At 41.1% G+C, this 23,355-nt stretch overlaps 1 protein-coding gene across 1 annotated transcript; it reads left to right on the forward strand.

Moving 5' to 3' along the window:
* Positions 1-247: 247 nt before the first annotated feature.
* On the forward strand, positions 248-17,936 carry LOC307100711 (alcohol dehydrogenase E chain; the record flags this gene model as incomplete). The annotated part of the gene is made up of 9 exons (XM_079773258.1): positions 248-367; positions 3,088-3,189; positions 5,459-5,597; positions 8,158-8,245; positions 8,342-8,561; positions 10,874-11,134; positions 13,705-13,840; positions 15,226-15,364; positions 17,912-17,936. The coding sequence occupies exons 1-9, from the start codon at positions 350-352 to the stop codon at positions 17,934-17,936; spliced, it is 1,128 nt and encodes a 375-aa protein (XP_079629384.1). The 5' UTR covers positions 248-349.
* Between the last annotated feature and the right edge of the window lie 5,419 nt (positions 17,937-23,355).

Raw genomic sequence — 23,355 nt, forward strand, 5'->3', positions numbered from 1 at the left:
GGGAAATAGGGGACTGAGAGAGAATAAATGTGGAATCCAGAAAAACGTGGGAGAGAGATTAAGTTTATATAGAGAGAAATATTTAACTAAAGAAATCAAGCTGTGACCTGTAATTGGCATATTGCAAAGTCCAGGTCTTAGGGACTGGCTTAGTGCCCCTTTCTTTCTGATATGACATGGTTTGAGAATAAAGTTATGGGTGTGTCTTAAAGACAGCAGATCACGTGTGTGGAACTGGGTGTTGCTCAAGCAAATAAAATAACTGTGCAACATATCTGCTTCATGTAATCGAGCAGGAAAGGGTCTGCAAGAATCCATCCACCTCCTGGCCTGCAGAGAGAACAGAAACATGAGCACAGCAGGAAAAGTAAGCATATATATTTGTTTTTACTTTTGAAAATATATTCTCATTAGATAATACACAAAAAGAAATAGCATTTGATGAATAATTTAAAATTTATATCTAAATTAGAAACCATATAAACTGAAACATAACAGAATATATGCTTTGTTATGCAATGTATATTGAACCAGAATTTAAATAGGCTGTTGATAAATATCTTTAAAAGAATGTACGGCTTCTGTACCTATTAAAGCCTTTATTTTGCATATTAAATAAATAGGCAGTAGTTACAGCCAATCATGAATAATTTGAAAATCTACAGTTAGAGATATTTTTAATCAATAATTTAACTTTATATTAAGAAGCCATAACTTAAACATTATTTTTTGTAATCATATTTTTGTTTTTATGAACACAGGAGGAAAGTTAAGTCTGACATAAGTTTTATTGATCTCAAAGCATTAGAATCATCAAGGTTAAGCAAGCCAACATCAACATGCAAATTCTAATTTTAAAGGGTCCTATAATGGCTCAATCCAGGAAATTTCCATAGAAATCTTATAGAAAAATATCTTCTCCATACAAAAGTCAACATGATTTTATAAAAAGTTAATACTGATATAGTTTGAATCACTTATTAGTAGTAGGAACAGGAATATTTGATTTTAGGCCTTCTATAGATCTTTTAACCTCTTCAATGTGCTTACAATAACAGAGAAATGCATGTGATCATTCAATATAATCAATTCACATTGTTTAACGGCTCAGTCCCCAAAAAATGTCCAGTATATTTGTTGTGTTAGGAGTGGACCACACACTCTAATATTTTGGTATGATAACACAATTGAAAGTTTCTGAGATTTCTACACACACTGTGTTATACAACAGGCCTATATGTCAATATGATTTGTTGGAAATCTGAAGGGAGCCAATTGTCAGTTTTTTCATTTCAATTCTATTTTCATTTGTTACTGATTAACCTTTGTGATGGCAAATTGCATTCCAAATGAAGAAAGTTAGGAAAAATTAAAAATAAATCTGTCAAAATTCAGCTTGAAAGAAATAATGAGTTCAGAGAGCAAATGAGTAAACCAAATGTATTCGTGAAAACAGCAAGTGCTAAGCAATCAGTTCTTCCCCCTCCAGGGCAACATCCATAGCTTTCAGCTTTGTGGTAACACTTCTCCTGTTTATTCTTCCTGCATTATATTTTCCTCAAATGCAAAACAGCAATCATAATAACACCTGCTTCATAAGATAGTTGTGAGAATGTAATAAATTAATACTCCTTAGCACTTAGGACAGGGCCTAGTACATAGAAATAATTCAACAAATGTTAGTAACTGCTACTAATGTTGTTGTTATTTAAACTTTGGTTAATCTTTTACTACCATAGGTTGGTGAAAAGATAAAGTTGGATTGATCTTAATTCTCTGGGTAGCAAACTTTGTGACTCTGCAAAAATTACTCAGTCAGATACTAAGTCAATTGAGCCTCAACTTTGCCATCTGTAAAATAGAGCAATAACTTACTAATTCTGTCCTGTGGGCTTTAAAGATCAAGTTGTAACTCATTCAGCACTGGCCACAGTGTGCCTGCCCATTAAATGAACACCTGATAATCAGGACCTATGTACTATTAGTGTATTATTTCTAAGTACTCTCATATTTATTGTGATATTGATCATGACAAACACTCGGCAAAGTGGGAGAACTTGACATATAAATAATGAAAATTAATTTGCAAAAGTCAATTAATTTTCAATTGACTTTTAAAATTATATTTACAATTGTGAGTTTAAAATTCATAATTAAAATTATTACATAATTTTCTATCTAGAAAAAAGATCTCAAATGTATAAGCTTGTAACAATAAAGACAGGTTTTATATTACATTCTCAAGTACTAAAAATAAGTGTTCAACTTTAATTTTAAAGAACATCTATGGGTAAACTATGCTGGATTAAAAAGTCAAACGCACAGTTATCCCACTTTTAAATATATGTATGAATATGTGGGTAAGTGTGTGTGTGTGTGTGTGTGTGTGTGTGTGTGTGTGTGCGCAGCTGTAACCTCTGTGATTTTTGGCTCACATCTAATCTGGAAAAAATAGCTACACATAAATTAGAGAAGAAAACCGAGCTGCCAAAGCTCACTTTCAAATGAGTCATGCAAACTAGTAGCACACAGAAGTAGTGGGGAGAGAAAATCGGAGGAGGACAGGCAAGGAGAAAGGGAAGTCACCTATGCAGGGAGGCAAGTGTGCACTGGAATCATAAAGTCGGATTCTTTGGGGCTTAAGAAGAGAATTAAGCAAGAGAGCAAGAGATTTTTATGTGTTCAGACAAGTGATTCTAGCAGTGAAATAATTGTGATTTAAAACTTCATTACAAGCCAACATTTGTGGGAAAACAACCAATTTCAGGACTGACTACATTAGGAAATATCACAAATAAACAACCCTTGGGGGGAAAAAAAATATAAGGATGACCTAAAAGAATATATTCCATTTTATCTCAATGCTTCATTATAATTAGTTCTATTTATATTTCCTTATGTTATTACTTTACACTTTTTAAAAAGGTATTTTCATTCTCTTTGCAAATCAGAAGTTTTCCATTTCTATATAACATTTATTAGATTCCAGACATGGGGCTAGATGTTGCACATAAAAAGATGAAAGTCACAATCCCTGACTTCAGGAGTGGGTAAGCATGTGTATCATTTTTTCTATTCAATTTCCAGGTAATAAAATGCAAAGCAGCTGTGCTATGGGAGATAAAGAAACCCTTTTCCATTGAGGAGGTGGAGGTAGCACCGCCTAAGGCTCATGAAGTTCGTATAAAGGTGAAACACTTTTTTCACGTCTTTTGAATTTTAGGTATAAGAAAATTCAGAGAATAGTACAAATGGAAATAACAAAAAGTTTATTAAGAAGCCCTTATTTTTAATCTTCATGCAAGGATATGTTTATTTGTTCATTGATTAGAGAGAGAGGAAAACGGAAAGAGAGAAAGAGAGAGAGAGAGAGAGAGAGAGAGAGAGAGAGAGAGATCAATTGGTTGCCTTGCCTCCTGTACATGCCCTAACCAAGGGTAGAACCAGGAAACCTACGTAACCCAAACAATGGAATTATATTTCTTGTCAAGGAAAGATAAAAATACAAATTGTTAAACTTTTAAAAATGGAACAGACAGTATGTACAATATAATCCTAATGTCAACCTCAATAAAGAGGTAAACTGAGTCGGTAAAAAAGATGAATTTATTCAAGAATAAAAGAGTAGTTGCTATTTGGAACATGCAAATTGTAGCAAGCTATAAGCCAGTCCATGGAGGGTTGGGGGTAGGCTGTACTTATGGGCAGGAAATTTACAGAGGGGAGAGTTTAGTTACAGTCTGTTAAAATGTATAATAGTGTGTATATATATATATATATATATATATATATATATATAGAGAGAGAGAGAGAGAGAGAGAGAGAGAGAGGCCCAGTGCATGAAATTCATGCATGGGGTGTAGGGGGTGGGTATCCCTCAGACTAGCCTGCACCCTCTCCAATCTGGGACCCCTCTCACAATCCAGGACTGCTGGCTCCCAACCATTCACTTGCCTTCCTGCCTGATTGCCCCGAACCACTTCTGCCTGCCAGCCTGATCACCCCCTAACCACTCCTTGCCAGCCTGATCGATATCTAACTGCTCTCCTGCTGGCCCAATTGCCCCTAACTACCCTCCCCTGCTGACCTGGTCACCTCCAACTGCCCTCCCCTGCAGGCCTGGTTCCCCCCAACTGCCCGTCCCTGCAGGCCTGGTCGCCCCCAACTTCCCGCCCCTGCAGGCCTGGTCGCCCCCAACTGCCCTCCCCTGCAGGCCTGGTCACCCCCAACTGCCCTTCTCTGCTAGCCCGGTCACCCCTAACTGCCCTCCCCTACAGGCCTGATTGCCCACAACTGCCCTCCCTTACAGGCCTGGTCCCTCCTAACTGCCCTCCCCTGCTGGCCTGATTGCCCACAACTGCCCTCCCCTGCTGGCCATCTTGTGTCCACATGGGGGAGGCCATCTTTGACCACATGGGGGCCGCCATCTTGTGTGTTAAAGTGATGGTCAATTTGCATATTACCTCTTTATTATATTGTATATATATATTAAAATAATTGTATTTTTTATTATTATATAATACTCTTTTTGTATCATTTAATTAGTTTGAGCCTTGAATTTTTCTTAATCTGATGATAATATTGCAGCTGTGTATTCTTTTGTTTTGATTTCATTAAACATTTTTTTCATCTTTGAAACAAAAACAAATGGACACAAGTGTTGGAAATTTCTCGTGGAGAAAAAAACCAACCCAGTCATACAAACAAAGCTCAATTCAGCTTATTTTGTGAGATGAATCCTATCAGAGTCATTTTAGTTCAACATTTCCCAAAGGTTAATATAAGGCAACTCCTGACCAACTCTTTATCATATAGGAAAATTCTAATATTATCAGTTTTCTGTAAATCTGGCATTTACAGAAAATTGATTTCTCAGTCCTTGTGTTTGCTTTCCTGATGGCACATACATGAGACTTCCGTCTTTATATTCTTCAGCTCCATTTTAGATTAAAATTCTTTCACAAGAATAAAATTTAAAAAATGATGTGTTTATACAGGAAAAAGTGCAAAAGAATATATATTTTGCACTTTTCAAAATATATATTAGCATTTCAAAATCAATTAGCATTACACAGTGGAACTTAATTTCAAAATCAATTTCAAAATCAATTAGCATTACACAGTGGAACTTAACTGACTTAATTTTCTTGGTGCTAATCTGTAGTTTCTACTTCTATAAAAAAGGATACATTCTTGTTTATTACATAAGACTTAAATATTTGAAAAATAATTATTTCATAGATTACTCTGGTTTACCTAAGGCAAGGGAGTAAAGAATCGGAGGGTTTTTAACTGAGTAATCTTGAGAAACAGGATCTTGTATATTTGGGAAAAGTAGAGATTATTAGCAAAATCCTTGAAAACTCTTCAAAAGTCCAACTTCAGGAAATTGGGCATGTGAAGTCCATGTGAGGGTCACAATTTTTCTGAACTTAATTATCTTCCCTTTACCCTGCAGATGGTGGCCACTGGAGTCTGTCGGTCAGATGACCATGTGGTTAATGGAGTCTTCGTCACACCTCTTCCTGTGATCATAGGCCATGAGGCAGCCGGCATTGTGGAGAGCATTGGAGAAGGGGTGACTACAGTAAAGCCAGGTATAGAACTCCTACTTGGAGAAGGTACTGTTCAGGACCCCAAGATCACCCAGCCTGGATGACGAAACTGAAGCAATGAGAGATGAAAGACCTTGCCTAGGGCAGCAGCAGAGCCAGGGCTTGAACAGAGGCCTCCTTTTCTGCCCCCTTCCTGCCTCAGACATGTATGCATTCATGCACTCTGTGTTCTCTCCTTCAGCAAGAATTTGTTGAGTACCTGCTATATGTCAGGCACCAGGTTAGATCTTTGGGATACATGAGGATCAAAAGGGAACTACTGCCTGAGTTCATAATCAAATAACTTCCATTTCAGTGTTGCTGAGCAGTGTCTTCTCTCAGGTCCAAAAAGAACTACAAATGGGACACAGGAAAAACATCTAAGTCTGTGTCCTGAGCCCGTAAGTCAGTGTATGGGAACTGTTCAGTGCTGACTTCCCAGGATGGGGACCCTGAGGCGCTGACTGAATCAACATGATCTCCTCTAGGTGGGAAGTGGAACCCATTCACTGGTTTTCCCTTCCAGTTTGTCCTCCCTTCTTGAACACAGAATGAATGAAACAAACTAATTAGAAGGAAGGGAGAGAACTGGCAGAAGGCCCTGCAATAAGTAATATCTGTTTTACTACATTTAACAATGGCTAAATATGACTGGTTACAGGATACTAGTTTATCCTTTACATTTATTTTGTCTTAATTGTATTGTGCATTAATATCTATACTAATAAAAGCCTAGGTGGTCCTCATGCCCTCGTGCAACACCCTCACGTCATCACAAGATGGCCATCACAAGATGGCCGCCACAAAATGGCCAGCAGGGGAGGGCAGTTGGGGGTGATTGGGCTGGCAGGGGAGCAGTTAGGCATCAATCATGCTGGCAGGGGAGCGGTTAGTGGGCAATATGGCTGGCAGGCAGAAGTGGTTAGGGGCAATCAGGCAGACAGGCAAGCGTTTAGGAGCAAGCTGTCCCGGATTGTGAGAGGGATGTTCGACTGCAGGATTGGGCCTAACCCGGCAGTCAGACATCCCCCCAGGGGTCCCAGATTGGAGAGGGTACAGGCCGGTCTGAGGGAAACCCCCGTCCTGTGCACAAATTTTGTGCACCGGGCCTCTAGTACATAAATATTTTTAGAGGTAAAGAGTGAATAAATATAAAATGTTCATGCTATAATCTCCATATAAAGTTTATCTATTAAATGTTATGGCCTAACAATTTTTGTAGGTTTTGTGGATATGTAGAATAGCTAGTTGAAAATAAAAATAATGTTGAATTCTAAAAAAAATATAACTTTAGCCAATAGATTTGACCTCCCCCATTGCCAAATACATATTTAAATTGTTGAGAGAAAATATTAAAAGATATGATCTGGTTTGAGTTTCAGCTCTTAGTATTTCCTTTACTTAGAACTAAATTAACAATAAATGACACTTTTACTTTCGCCCTGGCTCCCTCCACCATAGCAGGCAAAATAAATAATTCACAAATTAAGTTATCAGCTAAAAACATGTAAAACTCAGTTCTCATTCTAAAAGAAAGTGCCTAACTCATTATTGAGGGTTGAGATTTTCAAAGTAATTTCTTTAATTCTTTTTTGTCACATTCTTATTATTTTTTCTTTAAGAAAACTAAAATTAAAAAAAATAGAAACTCATTTTATAGTAAAAATAACCAGTCACTTTGTGTCTTAATTTTTAAAATACATTTTTATTAATTTCAGAAAGGAAGGAAGAGGGAGAGAGAGATAGAAACATCAATGTTGATTGGCCGCCTCCTGCACACTCCCCACTGGGGATTGAGTCAGCAACCAGGGCATGTGCCTGAACCTGGGACCCTTTAGTCTACACGTCAACGCTATATCCATTGAGCTAAACCAGCCAGGGCATAAGCCAGGTGTCCTCAAACTACAGCCCGCGGGCCACATGCGGGTGTTTTTGCCGTTTTGTTTTTTTACTTCAAAATAAGATATGTACAGTGTGCATAGGAATTTGTTCATAGTTTTTTTTAAACTATAGTCCGGCCCTCCAACAGTCTGAGGGACAGTGAACTGGCCCCCTGTTTAAAAAGTTTGAGGACCCCTGGATAAGCAGTCACTTTGAAAAGCCATGAATGGTTGTCAAAATTCTCATTTTTACTGTATCCCAAACTATTACAAAATACTAGCTGTCCCTAACATCTAGTGATCCCATGGCAGCCTCTCATAACTAAAATTTATATATATACTTACAGTGAGTACATTTGAGATTTAATTATTAAGTTAATGAGATCAAAATCACCAAGAGAAAGGGCATGGAATAAAAGATAACCATTAATGCAGTGGAAATATTTTAAAATCCATGTTTGTTCCCACAGTCACATGTCCTCTTCGGCAATCTTCAGGCACATACAAACCCAAACCAGTAACAATGCTGCCAGGCAATAACCAATGGCATCATGGTGCCTGGATCCTGTTTCTGAGAGACTATTCAAAGACGACTGCCTCTAATACATACCCGTAGCTTTAAGTGCTTGCTCTATTAATTCCTGGGTAGACATTTAATAAGAATTTGCTTTATCCCCCTCCAGGTGATAAAGTCATCCCACTCTTTACTCCCCAGTGTGGAAAATGCAATGTTTGTAAACATCCGGAAGGCAACTTCTGCGTGAAAAATGAGTAAGTTTCCCTTACTCTCCTTACACAGCCAATGAATTTACACACTGTTATGCACATGTCTCAAGCCCTTGTGTGTCTGTGTGTTACAATGGCCAGTCTGAGCATGCCTCGCGGGACCATGCAGGATGGTACTAGAAGGTTCACCTGCAGAGGGAAGCCCATCAACCACTTCCTTGGCACCAGCACCTTCACCCAGTACACAGTGGTGGACGAGATCTCAGTGGCCAAAATTGATGCTGCCTCACCACTAGAGAAAGTCTGTCTCATTGGCTGTGGATTCACAACTGGCTATGGGTCTGCAGTGAAAGTTGCCAAGGTAGGAATGACAACAGATGATAAACCAGTCGCACTCGGGCTGTCAGAAACAAAAAGGGAAGTGATTGCTCACAAGAGTCAGAGGTCATTCTTCATAGATTTACTGGTAGATTTCCCCCTTCCCACACCACAATAACATTGATATACTCCATAGAATATAGTGTCAATTATGAGTAAAAAGTGCTCTCAGAAAAAATTAAGAGCATAAGTTAGAAATTTAATCTGTTTATAAAAAGTGAAAAAGCTGTTAACTAGTGAAGAAAAAGTACAGGTGCCATTTTCAATCATTGTTTTTCTATATTTGTTCTTTATGGGATTACTAAATTTTAGAGCTAGGACCTTATTTAGTCATTCATTCTACAGTGAGTCAGCACAAACATGCACCAGGCACAGTAGGTCCCTCTAGGTCCTGAGGCAGCAAAAGGAAATGAAATGAAAGAGTTACCTTTGAGGAACATCTAGTCCATGGACCCTCTACTCCCAGAATTAGGATCAGCAGTAGATTCCAAAGCCTTACCTGATACACCTCCAGACCAAGAATCACCAACATACCTGCCCTGTGGAACCCTATGAGGAAAGCAAGAAAGCTATGGTGATGCATTATGCATTATGCATTTATTGTACTCATTAGGGGATCTCACTGCTTCATCTCCTCCACTGCCATGAACACACACACACACACACACACACACATGCACGCACGCACGCACACACACACACACACACTTCAGAGGTGGTAGATTTGAAGGAGAAATTGTTTAAAGGCCCCTCTTCACAAAAGGTTGGAAATCTAGTAGGCCCAGATCCATAATGCTACTTGCCCAAAATCTTATGGTGCAACTAGCATGCCTTTCTCCTACTGCATCTTAAACCATCATATATAATAACGAGGTAATATGCAAATTGACGATCATTCCAACACACAAGATGGCCGCCCCCATGTGGTCAAAGATGGCCACCCCCATGTGGACACAAGATGGCCACCACAAGATGGCTGTCAGGGGAGGGTAGTTGTGGGCGGTCAGGCCAGCAGGGGAGGGCAGTTGGGAGGGACCAGGCCTGCAAGGGAGAGCAGTTAGGGGTGACCAGGCCAGCAGAAGAGGGCAGTTGGAGGCGACCAGGCCTGCAGGGAAGGGCAGTTAGGGGTAACCAGGCCAGCAGAGGAGAGCAGTTGGAGGTGACCAGGCCTGCAAGGGAGGGCAGTTAGGGGCAACCAGGCCTGCAGGGGAGGGCAGTTGGGGGGGGACGAGGCTGGCAGGGGAGGGCAGTTAGGGGCAATCGGGCCAGCAGGGGAGCAGTTAGGCGTCAATCAGGCTGGCAGGGGAGTGGTTAGGTGCAATAAGGCAGGCAGGCAGGCGAGCGGTTGTGAGCCAGCAGTCCCGTATTGTGAGAGGTATGTCCAACTGCTGGTTTAGGCCCGACCCATGGGATCAGGCCAAAATGGGCAGTCGTACATCCCTCGAGGGGTCCCAGATTGGAGAGGGTGCAGGCTGGGCTGAGGGACACCCCCCCCCCAGTGCATGAATTTTGTGCACCGGGCCTCTAGTCCTATATAATAAAAGAGTAATATGCAAATCAACAGCGGAATGAACAGTCACTATGATGCACACTGAACACCATGGGGCAGACGCTCAATGCAGAAGCTGGTCCCTGGTAGTCAGTGTGCTCCCACAGGGGGAGCACCGCTGAGCCATAAGCCGGGCTGACGGCACATGCCCGGGTTGCTGACTGTGAAAGGGCGCAGGCCGGGCTGAGGGACCCCGCCCTCCGAGTGCATGAATGTCGTGCACCGGGCCTCTATTCTATATATAAAAACATAAGCAACTGTCCGACCATTCGACCGTCTGACTGGTAGCTATGACACTCAATGACCACCAGGGGGCAGACACAACGCAGGAGCTGTCGAGCAACAGCAACTTTGCAGAGTGCCCTCTCGCACTCCAGGACCCTTCAGGGGAGGTTGGACTGCCAGTTTCAGCCCAATCCCCGCAGGCCAGCCTCCATTGGAATCACCTGGGAACCAGGCCCACCTGCAGAGATTCTGATGTAACTGTTATGGGCTGTGATCTGGCCATTGAGAGGTTTTAAAGCTCCCTAGGGGGATCTAATGTCTGGCAAAGTTTGAGAAACACTGATCTAGTTCAAACCCCTCAATTTAAATATGAAGCAACTGAAGGCAAAACGGGTTAAAACAGCAAGTTGGACATAAGAGTGTGAATAGTACTGATAGTGGATAAGACAGGACACTTTATACAGCTTAGGCACTTTCCAACAATCATTACTTAATCTGTTTTTGCATTTTCTGAAACACAGGTGACCCCAGGCTCCACCTGTGCGGTGTTTGGCCTTGGAGGAGTTGGCCTGTCTGTTGTCATGGGCTGCAAAGCAGCTGGCGCGGCCAGGATCATTGGGGTGGACATCAACAAAGACAAATATGCGAAGGCAAAGCAAGTGGGTGCCACTGAGTGCATCAGCCCACAGGACTTCAAGAAACCCATCCACGAGGTGCTGAAGGAAATGAGCGCTGGAGGTGTGGATTTCTCCTTTGAAGTCATTGGTCGGCTTGACACCATGGTATGTACGTTACATGGGATGCCTTGAAATACGTGTTTCTGCATTCTGGAGATTTAGGCAGCAGAATATAAATATTATACATACAGAATATTTTTCAAATTATGAATAGTGATTTTTTTCACCTCCTATTTAATGCCTGGATTACTTATTATTATAAGAAATGTTTCATTCCATCAGTTATGCCATCCTAGCTCAAGTAATATTTCCCTTTTAGAGTATTAGGCCATTTAAAATTTACTTTGTTAATTTTTAGTTATAATATTCAAATCAAGTGAATATAAATAACACTAATGCTGTTCTCAAATTGAAAAGTTTTATTTTTCAATTTCTCCTCACATTTTTAAACAAAATGGTTTAATAATTTTTATGTTAAATGACATCTGATTGTTTTCATAAACCACAATTTGCTCAAAAGAAATAGTGAGCAATTTAAGACAAGTATCATTTTATTAACATAAAACATGCCCCATTTTAACACAGCATACAGCACAATGCCTGGCACACATATTAAGCACCAAATCTATGTGTTAGACTGAATACTTTTAAAAGTCAACAGATTGTTTCACCAAAAAGTTTAAGAAATACATATCAAATAGTGATGAATTACATGAGACAATGCACGTAAAATACTAGCCCAGTGCCCCTTGTCCAGTGGAAAGCTCCTAATAAATGTTACCTGGTGCTACTGATGGGAAACCATGTTCTCAGTGATGCAGTGCTTCCACCATCTCCACAGCATGCAGAATACTTCTTTCAAATACTTACACACATGACCTATTACCATGAGGAAGACCTCTCCAGCTAAACGCCTTCCAAGTCCTCACGTGGATTGATTACTTTATCTGAAGGCACCAAATGTCTGGTAACCCCATGTCCCAAGGTCACCTGGTTTTCCAGATGTCATCCTCCAAAATCAAAGGACTAATCAGTATACATTGCTGGGGGATCCTGACAAAGAGTCCTACTACACATGTTTAAAACCCTGACTGGAAGAGGAAGGCTTTCTTTTGAAGTTCCAGAATTATAGGAATAGTTTAAAGTAAAACCAATATACATTTTTGGGAGGTAAAAGCCCATTTAAAACATGTTCATTTCAGTCCAGCGGGTATGTTAAAAAGTGCTCACCATCATGAATCACCAGGGCAGTGCCAATCACAATTACAGAGACAATACCGCACCACGCCAGGTAGGATGGCTGCTATCAAAGGCTCAAGAAATGGTGTTGGCAGGGGTGTGGAGGCAAGGCAACCCATGTGCACTGTTAGTGGGAATGTGAAGTGGTTCAGCATTCTGAAAAGCAGTATAGAGGGTCCTTAGAAAACTAAAAATAAAACTACCATATGATCTAGTAACCCCACTTCTAGGTATACACCCCAAGAAAACGAAATTACTACCTCGAAATCACTACCTCGAATAGGTATCTGCACCCCTATGTTTACTGCAGTGGATTCACAATAGTCAAAATGTGAAAACAACCTCAGTGTCTGTCAACTGATGAATGAATAAAGAAATGGTGATATGTATATGGTGGCTTATTATTCAGCCATAAAAAGAGGAAAATCCTGCCATTTGCAACATCATAAGTAAATCTGGGGACATTACGCTAAGTAAAATAAACCACACAGAGACAGACAAATACTTTATGATCTCTTTTATATGTGGAATAAAGTTGAAGTCTTAGAACCACGGAGTACAATGGTGGATGCCAGGGCTGAGGTTGGGTAAGGAATGAGTAGATGATCGTAAAAGGGTACAAACTTTCAGTTATAAGAATGGTAAAGTCAGGATGCAATGTACAGCATAGTGATTATAGTCAGTAATACTGTATTCTACTCTTCAAGTTTGCAAAGAGAATAGATCTTAAGTGTTCTTACTATAGAAAAGAAAATGGTAACCAGGTGAGGTGATGGATGTGTCAATTAGAGTATGATAACGATTTCATGTTGTATATGTATATTAAATCATCATACTGTAGCCCCTAAAAATAACATTGTATAACCTACATTTATACAATTTTTATTTGGCAATTATACCTCAGCAAAGCTGAAAAAAATACAGAAAAAGTGTCCATATTAGAAATGAACAGTAATGTAAGGAACCATGAAAAAGGGAGATCATCAAATGGACAAGAGAGAAATTGTGATGATATCATTGACCTTATATCTTGTTCATCATCAAAACACCTGATTTAAAGTAGAGTTCAAAATATCTATTTGATAAACAAATAAAAATGAGTAAACCAACTCAATTTTTGCCTGAGAGTCTTGTGATGACAAACATTACTTGTATTTGTGGAATCAGACTTTAATTAGATATGTTTGCAATGATGTTTATCTCTTCATTACATTATTAAGGAAGAATTAAGTGTACAAAAATTCATTCATCCATTGTCTCATTCAAAAAGTGTTTTATGGGCATATTCTAAAGCACTCTTCTGGGCTATAGGGATTGAAGAAGCCATAAGCATAATCTCTTCCCTCCACATGTGTGCAATCTAGCTAAATCAATATTACATGATTCCATGTATCATGAGTGAGGACTCATGATGCCAAATATTAATTTTATTCCAGGAGGCTGCCTTGGCAAGCTGTCAAGAGGCATATGGCGTAAGCGTCATTGTAGGAGTACCTCCTGATTCCCAAAATCTCTCCATGAACCCAATGCTGCTATTGAGTGGGCGTACCTGGAAAGGAGCAATTTTTGGTGGTATGTATTTAGGCTTGAGGGATTAATTTTTATTAACCTTTATCATTTGATTAGAGGCCTGGTGCATGAATTTGTACATGGGTGGGTTCCCTCTGTGTGGCCTGCAGGGATCAGGCCGAAACCTGCAGTCCAACGCCGCCTGCAGTCCAACCTGCTAGTACTCAAAACCTGCAGTCCAACGTCTAGGCTTGCTCTTTGAAGTATCCTACCTACGGCTCCCGGCCCCACTGTGCCCAATTAGTCCAATCGGGAGAGGCTTGTGCTGCTCACCAGCCATGAGCCCTGTGTCTGGCGCCCTCCCAAGGGGAGTGGCCTGCGGAATTGGGCTGAAACTGGCTCTCAGACATCCCTGACATCCCCCAAGGGGTCTCGGATTGCGAGAGGCTGCAGGCCAGGACAAGGGACCCCACCAGTGCACAATTAGGGCCAGGGAGAGACTACCCACAGTAGGGCTCCAGGGCGTGTCCAGCTGTCTCACCCAGTTGCAATGATCACTGGCTGGGGAGGGACACGGGAGGTTGGCCAGCCAGGAACAGACCACAGGAGGGCTCCACAGCATGTTTGTCCTGTCTCGCTCAGTCCGGATCAGACCCCAGCATCAAGCTAACCATACCAGTCAGAGCGCCTACCTCCTGGTGGTCAGTGCATGTCATAGCGACTGGTCAACCAGTCGACTATCTGCCCCCTGGTGGTCAGTGTTCATCATAGTGAGTATTGAGTGGCCTTAGCATATCATTAGCATATTATGCTTTGATTGGTTGAACAGTTCACCAGTCATCAGACAACCGGACACTTGCATATTAGGCTTTTATTATGTAGGATTTCTTCCCTTTATCAAGTGTCAAGGTGAGTTTTTAAAAAGCAATGTGATTAAAATAAATTAAGTCATTTGTATCTATAAGCTCCAAATTAAGTAGAACTAATACACACATTCCCAAGACAGGCTTTTCTGGTGTCCCCATAAACTAGGGTCTTTCAGCACCACTTCTCTTTATACGTGTGACTGCACAAGGCATGGAATATACCTAGTAGGACCCAGGAAATCCATAGCAATAATTCATGTTTACTCTCATTGCCCAAATCTAGACAGTTGCACATTTTGCTTTTTGACTTCAGGAATAACCATGCACACAATAATGTCTCTGTGAGAGAGCTAATAACCAAGGACCCTAGTCTAGCTAGTCAGATTTTTTTAAGTAACAAACAAAAAAGTCTAACCACTGCAAGAGGATATTGAAGCACTCAGTCTCTCATTGACCTCAGTAATAGTAGTGTGAGTAGAAGTGAGTAGCAGTAGAACTTCCATTTTAATTCTATTCAGAAAGTCTCCTCTCCAGTTCTCTTACCCCTGGCTGCATCTGACAATGATGTCGTGTTCTTTTCAGGCTTTAAGAGTAAAGATTCTGTCCCCAGACTTGTGACTGAGTTTATGGCTAAGAAGTTTTCATTGGATCCATTAATAACCCATGTTTTACCTTTTGAAAAAATTAATGAAGCATTTGACCTGCTTCGCGCTGGAAAGAGGTAATTTTTAAGTTTCCTTTTATGGTGTTGGGGCGGGGGGGTGGGGGGAGAAAGTTGGTTAACAGAGAAAATAGGTGAAAGTATGAGAAAAACATTGGAGTGCCTTGGTTTTCCATTACTAGTTCAGTCTTTGCATGTAGAACATTTAAGATCATATTGTGAGAAGCTAGGAACAGTTGTTTTGCTTTCCAGTTCTGCTGAAATGAAATTACATATGTTGGTTACAGTGAATCTAAATGATCGAAGCCACTCATCTTTATATACAAAAGAACACTCACCCTTACTAAGGAAAAGAATCAGAGTCCCACAGTCATACACATAACATGGAGTCACTGCAGCCTCTGCCTGGTCAGCTAAAAGGTTGACATTAATGGCTGTAAATGCAAATTATATATAGGATTAGGTGGAGCTACATTGGGATTGTTTTAATATAATGTAACATTTAATGTAATTGTTGTAGTTATCTACACTAATAAAAGAGAAAGATGCAAATTGACCGTACCTTTGTGACACCCACCAACCAATGAGGAGTGAGTATGCAAATTAACCCAACAAAGATGTTGGGTTAATTTGCATACACAGGTGCATAACGCCTGGGGGTGGGACGCTGGCGTCATTGCCATGGCAACAATGTAGGCGTTCTGCACCGCCCCGCCCTAGCCTCTCCAGGCCTCTGGGCAGTGTGGAAAGGCAGAAAGGTGGCTCCAGCCTGAGCTAAGGCAGTGCTGGCAGCCAGGGGAAGGAAGGCCCATTCTTGCACAAATCTTCATTCATCGGGCCTCTAGTATTAAATATTAATATAATATGATATATCATATAAATAATTTTTAAAGGCATGAACATGTTTTTCTAAAAGTATTTATCCAACAGAAGATATTTTTAAGAAAGGACATGAGTTGCAGTGTAAATGTTATAAATCTGATCTTCCAAAGAATGGAGTCTCTCTAGCTTTATCTTCTTACTAAGGCTCCTTAAGCACCACTTTATCAGAGCTCTATTAAATCTTCATCATTTATTATTACACTAGAGGCCCGTTGCATGAAAATTCATGCAATAGACCTTCCTTCACCTGGCTGCCTGCACCAGTTTTCCGCCGGCACCAGTTTTCCTCCGGCACCGGGGACCCAGGCCTTGGCTCTGGCCACCACCTTCCGCCTTCTTTCAGGGTCGGGGCTTGAACCCCGGCGGCGGCGTGGGGCGGGCACTGCCTGGCCCCATGCCGCCATCCGCGATCTGGGCACCTCCGCTGCCCAGGTCCCTCAGCGGCCATCGATCGGAGTGGCAGCGGCAACCGATCGGGTCCCCCCATCACCCGGGTCCCTCAGCAATGGGGGGCCGGGCAGCGCGTGGGGGCCACCATCTTTGCTGTGTTAATTTGCATAGCGCCCTGATTGGCTGTGGGCATAGCGAATGTACGGTCAATTAGCATATTACTCTTTTATTAGGTAAGATCATTGCTTCCTTCAGGCAGGCTACTTGTCATCTTGTAATTTGTCCAATTTTGTATTAGGGTTTAAATCGCAGCAGTTTGCACTAGATATGTGACCTAGAGCAAGTTACAAATATCTCTAAGCCTCAGAATTTTTAATCTCTAATCTTTAAAGCCTGCCTCATAGCATTGTTGAGTTTAAGTGATAAAATGCACAAGGAACATCTATGGAGTATGTGACAAATAGCAAGAACTCATTATCCATTGTTATTTTCAATTCATTATTATGCCAGGCATGTAGGATCTCAAAAATGTTTTTTGAGAATCCTAATCTATACATATAAAAGCCTAAGCGACCAAACGACCGAATGGCTGGAACGCCCAGAACGACCAGAATGACCAGTTACTATGATGCACACTGACCACCAGGGGGCAGACGCTCAACGTAGGAGCTTCCCCCTGGTGGTCAGTACGCTCCCACAGTAGGAGCACCGCTCTGTTGACAGACCCATCCTGGTGGCTCACTGGACTGGCGGCAGCCACTCCCTCAGCAGTCCTGCAGGTCCAATCTCCGAAGAACGGGCCAGACACCGATGGACCAGCGCCACCAGCACAATCCTGACAGCGCCACCGGTCCCCTGGAAGTCCGCTTCAGGCACCGTGGCTGCTTCCCCTCCCTAGACGCTTCACAGGGAAGACAGGCTATAAAAGTGGCTGCCAGGTGGCTCCCGACAACCTGCGCGAACGTCAGCAGGACGGATCCAGATACCGGGCCCACAAGGGCATCCCACTGCCTGCCCGGAGGGCCGATCATGTCCTGGGCCCCCACCCTTCTCAGGACCTTACCCATGCACAAATTCGTGCAGCGGGCCTCTAGTTCATTATAAAGCCTAAATGACAGCCATGTTCAGGTTTGAGTTTAAGGTTGGAGAAAACACAAGACCGAACCCGACAAGGTGAACTGTCTTTGACTTGGATGCATAGGGACAGGAAGGGAGAGGCAAGAAACACAGACACCTGTTCACTGAGACACAACAAATGCCCCTTGGACTCTTACATGGAAGAGTGTGAACTACATAAATACTAAAATAATTAATACCTTTTATTTTGTGTTTCAGTATCCGCACCGTCCTGACATTTTGAGGCCGTACAAAGGCCTTCACTTGCAGCTATCTTCTGGCTCCTTCATCATCTGGCACATCAGACAAACAACATCAATAATTCTTTTCTTCAGAGATGCTGTCAATAAATTACACACGGGAGGTTTCCATGGAAAACAAGAAACAAAAAATTATGTGAAAACCATTTTCAGGCATATTTTTAAAATCCAAGTGAAAGTTAGATGAGCCATCAGCTGAGTAATTGAATCCAATAAACATTTCTTCCTAATCACTCCACTCATGTTGCAAGGTGTCGTCTTTCCCATTGAGGAAAAGGATTTCTTTGACTTCTTGCACTTTTTGTACCTTTGCCACCCTTAGTCACTGAAGCCCAGTGGAAGAGGTCCTCATTTTACTTGCCCCCAGCATACACTTGTTGGTCTCTTGTGCTTGAAGTCTTCTACTTCTGCCTCTACTTCCACTGCCTGTATTTTCCTTTCTATGAAATGTACCAAAGCCCAAAGGTAAAAACTGCTGGGGAAAGGGTACACTCAGACTTGTAAGTGAATATGGACCAGGATGTGTAAATGCAGGAAATTTCTTAGGGAAATGTGGCACACACATTTTATATGATACGGGGGGGGGGGGGTGTGTATTTATTGATTTTATACTCTTTGCTCTTAATATATAATTGTTCTTTTAAATAAAAACAATTTCATGCTACCTGTGATAAGTGTGAGGTTCTGATATTAAATGAGAAAACTGAACTATTCCTGGAAACATATTTTAAAAATATGGAATTTTTACTCCCAAAAGTGCTTCATTGGTTAAACCATTTTACTTATTATAATTAACTGAAAAAGAGTAATAGGTAATTAAAAATATGGTGGCTTAAAGTATATGGATGAAGCAGGTGTGGACACAGCATGTAAAATGGTAACTAAGAAATGGCACAAACATCAACAGCAATATGTTTTCTAAATGTGTGTATATATACAGATGTACAATTTTGCAAAAATTATTTTCTATCTAGAACTTTTCTATTAACTACCATGTCTTAAATCAAGCTGATAACCCTGGAATTAGTTTAATGTTTTTAAATATGTGAAAGCCTGTGGTACATTTGTTAATGCTTCCCCACAATCAAGGGAAGATTTGCATTTTGGTTTTTTCTCTAAATGGGTAATTGAAAGCTTATTCTTGTAAAAAGTTTTAGCTTTCTCCAAAAGTGTATTTGTTTCCGTGTCTATAATTTGTTTGGTATTGCGGAAAAGACTCCAGACAAGGACAAGCTATCTCCATTTCTCTGTGACCTCCTGTAACTTACTCAACCTCTCTGAGCCCATTGCACCCTTTATTTTTTAAAATATATTTTATTGATTTTTTACAGAGAGGAAAGGAGAGGGATAGAGAATGAGAAACATTGATAAGAGAGAAACATCGATCAGCTGCCTCATGCACGCACCCTACTGGGGATGTGCCCGCACACAAGGTACATGCCCTTGACTGGAATCAAACCTGGGACCCCTCAGTCCATAGGCCGATGCTCTATCCACTGAGCCAAATTGGTCAGGGCTGCACCCTTTATTTTGAAAATTTATTCTACTATCCCATTGCAACTTCAGAAAGCTTAGATGAGATGATGCTAATTAGAGATATTTCTCAACTATGAAGTGCCATGAAAATGCAGGGGATAGTACAATTGTTTTGTAAGAGGCTGAAGGAGATATTGAGGGTCCAGGCAGCTGTAGAATGTCCCTTTGGATCCATGTGGCTGGGTGCTCCAGTGTTTTTATTTTGGTGCTGATGAGGTGAGAGCCAGAGAAAAAGATGATGGTTCTAAATGCCCATGTCACAATAGTGAGGATAATATTCTGCTGGTTGCACAAAGGCCTACATCCAGCTTCATTGTTCCTACCGCCCAGGTTGTGGGGAGCAGGATGTAGGTGGGCATGTCAGTGGCACAGTCCCCCTCCATGGGTGTGTGGAGAGGTTGAGGGTGGGTGCTTTTTGTACACTGGCTCTCTGTATGCATTGACATTGGTGGGGAAGGAGACAGCTGAACTCAACATATAAAAATGGGACTCCAGATTGTTGGTATCCCGATAAGCCTGTAAGGGGCACATGGACAGAGTGTCCTGCTGGCCTCTAGCAATGAAAATTCTGACTCTAGAATCAAGAATTTCCAATTTGCCCTGGCCAGTGTGGCTCAGTTAGTTGAGCATTGGCCTGTGCACCAAGAGGTTGCTGGTTTGATTCCTGGTCAGGGCACATGCCCAGGTTTCGGCACCGATCACCAGTAAGGAGCATGCAGTAGGCAACTAATAGAAGTTTCTCTTTCATCAATGTTTCTCTCTCTCTCTCTCTCTCTTCCTCTTCGTTCCTCTCTCTAAAATCAATTAAAAAATATATATTTTTTAAAAATCCATATTAGTTTGTTGGTCTTTTTTTAAAAAAAATGTAACTGTAAATACACATACCTTGCACTGACTTTAACCAACTGCAAAAAGTTTAATCAAAATGAAGAAAATTTTCAGTTTGAAGAAAAAGAATTTCATGTTGATGGTTTAACTAATCACGCTAATACAATGTCTTAGGTTCTCCACAAAGAGTAAATAAACAAAAATTCAACTTTGAATTAACCCTTTGTTGCTTTATAAATCACACAAGATGCTCTAAGATTAGAAAGTCATTTTGACAGAATCATTAGAAAATCAGAAGTTCAAATGAGAGGAAGCCTATATTTAATAATTAATTCTTAGATACCTGACTGCTTAATTCTGATAAATGATTGTTGCACAAATAACCTCAATACTTTTTTTTTCAAAAGATTCTAAAGTAACAATTTTATTGAACTACATTAAATTCTATTTATCTTTCAAATACCTAGCAATTTTCATGAAACGGGCCATTGCAAAAGAAGAGAAACCAATTTTAGTGGGACAAGAATAAAAGTAGATGGGAGCACTACAGTGGAGGCCAAACACTATTCAGATGAGATTAATGGTCAGATGTGTGGACTTGGTTAGCTCCTTTCACTCAGGACCCAGCATCTGGAAGCCCATCTGCACAGCCCTATCACAATCATCAAGAGAACCCAGAAGTTGCTTCATTACTCCCGAACAATGCTAACTCAGGAGAGAGGATAACCAGAGGGAGAAAGCATCTGGTTTCCTAGTCTAGGCTTGCTCTTTGAAGTATCTGGTGTGTCAACAAAGAAGTCAGTAGATATATTTATTATGAGAGAAAGCAAGTTCAGAGAGATTGCCAAATAATCTATACTAATAAAGGGCTAATATGCTAATGGTTGTGATGCTGTAATGGGTAACGACCAGACTATTAGCATATTAGCTGGAGCATTGCTCTGGAGACAGGGCAGAAGCGGGAAGGCGCCCAGAGGAGACAGGACCATCTTGTGCCGTGGAGGGAAGGGGTGAGAGCCCATAGTGCCCCACCCCCCTCACCAGTCCTTCGCCACCCACTGCTCACACTCTGAGTGCTCTGCAGCCCACCTGCCAGGGGAAGGAGCACAGTGCAGCAGGCAGGAGGCTTCCACGCTCTCCTCTGGTGCCATGATGGGGTGGAGTCGCCATGTTGCTCCAGAGACAGGGCAGAAGTGGGGAGGCACCCAGAGAAGGCGGGACCAGCCTGAGGTGACTCGAGGAACTGAGGGCGGGGCTTGAAGCAGTCAGAGAAGGCCAGAGAGTTTGGTGGCTGGGCCAGGCATGCTGGAGCTCTTTGTGGACAGGTTTGGGCATCAAGGCAGGGCTGCAGGTGCATGGACGGCGCTGCGCGATTTCGCGCACTGGGCTCCTAGTATTTATATAAATATGTTGTTTATACACTACCACTCACCCAGAAATCAATCATTCACAGTGTTTTTGCAGATATATAATTGCCTTAAGGGTGAGTCATTACTATAGTTTTGAAACAAAAATAATTTTAGTTCATTCTAAAATTAAGTAATAAATAAATATTCCCCAGCTAATTTCATATTTCAAAGTGTAACAGTGAGGAATTGTAACCCACCACACCCTTCATTTGACATTGTTTCTATAAATGCTGACTCTGACTTATATTTAGCTTGTAGATAAACAACATGATTATATAAGAATCTCAGAGGGAAGGAAGGAGGGGGGCATGAAAAGATCAACCAAAGAACTTATACGCATACATGCATAACCCTTGGACAACAGTGAAGTGAAGTCCTGGGGTAGCGGAAGGAGTGAGATATGGGTGGGAGTGTCAATGGGGACATCTGATATAGTTTCAACAATAAAGATAAAAATTTTTAAACAGAATCCTAGGAACTAACTTCAGAAGATGCAGACTCTGACCATCAGTCATCCCAGTTCTGGGAAATTTGCTGACCTTGAACCATAAAACTGGGTGACAAAGGCCTGGATGATACACCCAGACCATCACTTGACCAGTTTTTGAGATCTTATCCTAATGGACTGTACTGGTCTGCACATAGGAAACTTTTCAACTGCCTCCCCTTGACCTCTTTATTCTTCTTTCCCTCTCCTTCCTTATAAACACTGTCTGCTCTGAGATGTAGAGATAGACTTTGTGACAAGAGTCCCTTCATCTTCTCAGGTGTCTGGCACTTGAATAAACCCCTTTCCTTTTTCACCAACATCTGTCTAATGAGTTTGGCTTTCATGGCGGCAGGTACTGAACCTTAGTTCTGGTTACAAGAATGGATGGGAGAATGAGATTGGGAAATAACTAGGCAACTAAATACTTCTTTTGAACTTCAAGCCTCAGTAAATTGGAAGTGAAAGGAAGCTAAAGTGAATTCCTTCATTAATGAAAGGAAATGCTAAGGCATTTGTTTTATCTTTGCAAAATCTTCAAAATATAATGAGTAGCAGAAAAAATTTAGAGCTGTTAATGACCCGTTATTTTTCATTTGCTTCCTTCCTCTCTTCAAAGGCATTGAAAGACAGGACTTTGAAGAATATGGTGGTTAGTTTTTTCAGTGTGAGTGATATTTGAAACTCTGGCCTCTCTTCTTCATCTCTGCAATAGTTCTGAAGAAAAATAAAGGATTAAATAAAGAAGGGGAAAGGATAACAATTATATCCAAAACTAATACCTAAAGGCAAAATTGTCAATGTTTAAGTTGAATTTTGCATTCTGTGATTACAATGATTATTACCTAGGAGCAAATATTTACACCTAAATTTAAAGGATGAAGAATAGTTTTGAAGGAGGAAAATTGGAGGATGGCTCTGCAGACAGAGGGCTCAGCATGAAAGAGCATAATGTGTTTAGAAAATTATAAGCATTTAGAATTGCTAACCTAAAAACTTCATAATGGAAAATGTTTGGGTCAGGTAACCATGATTCTTGAATTCCTCTAAAGAGCTTTAGATTTAATCATCTGAATAAAGGGAGCTTTATTAAAATCTTCTGCCCAGCTGAGGTGTCTCAGTGGTTGAGTGTCGACCTATGAA

This window comes from Cnephaeus nilssonii (assembly GCF_951640355.1).
Source record: "Cnephaeus nilssonii genome assembly, chromosome: 1".
Classification (NCBI taxonomy): domain Eukaryota; kingdom Metazoa; phylum Chordata; class Mammalia; order Chiroptera; family Vespertilionidae; genus Cnephaeus; species Cnephaeus nilssonii.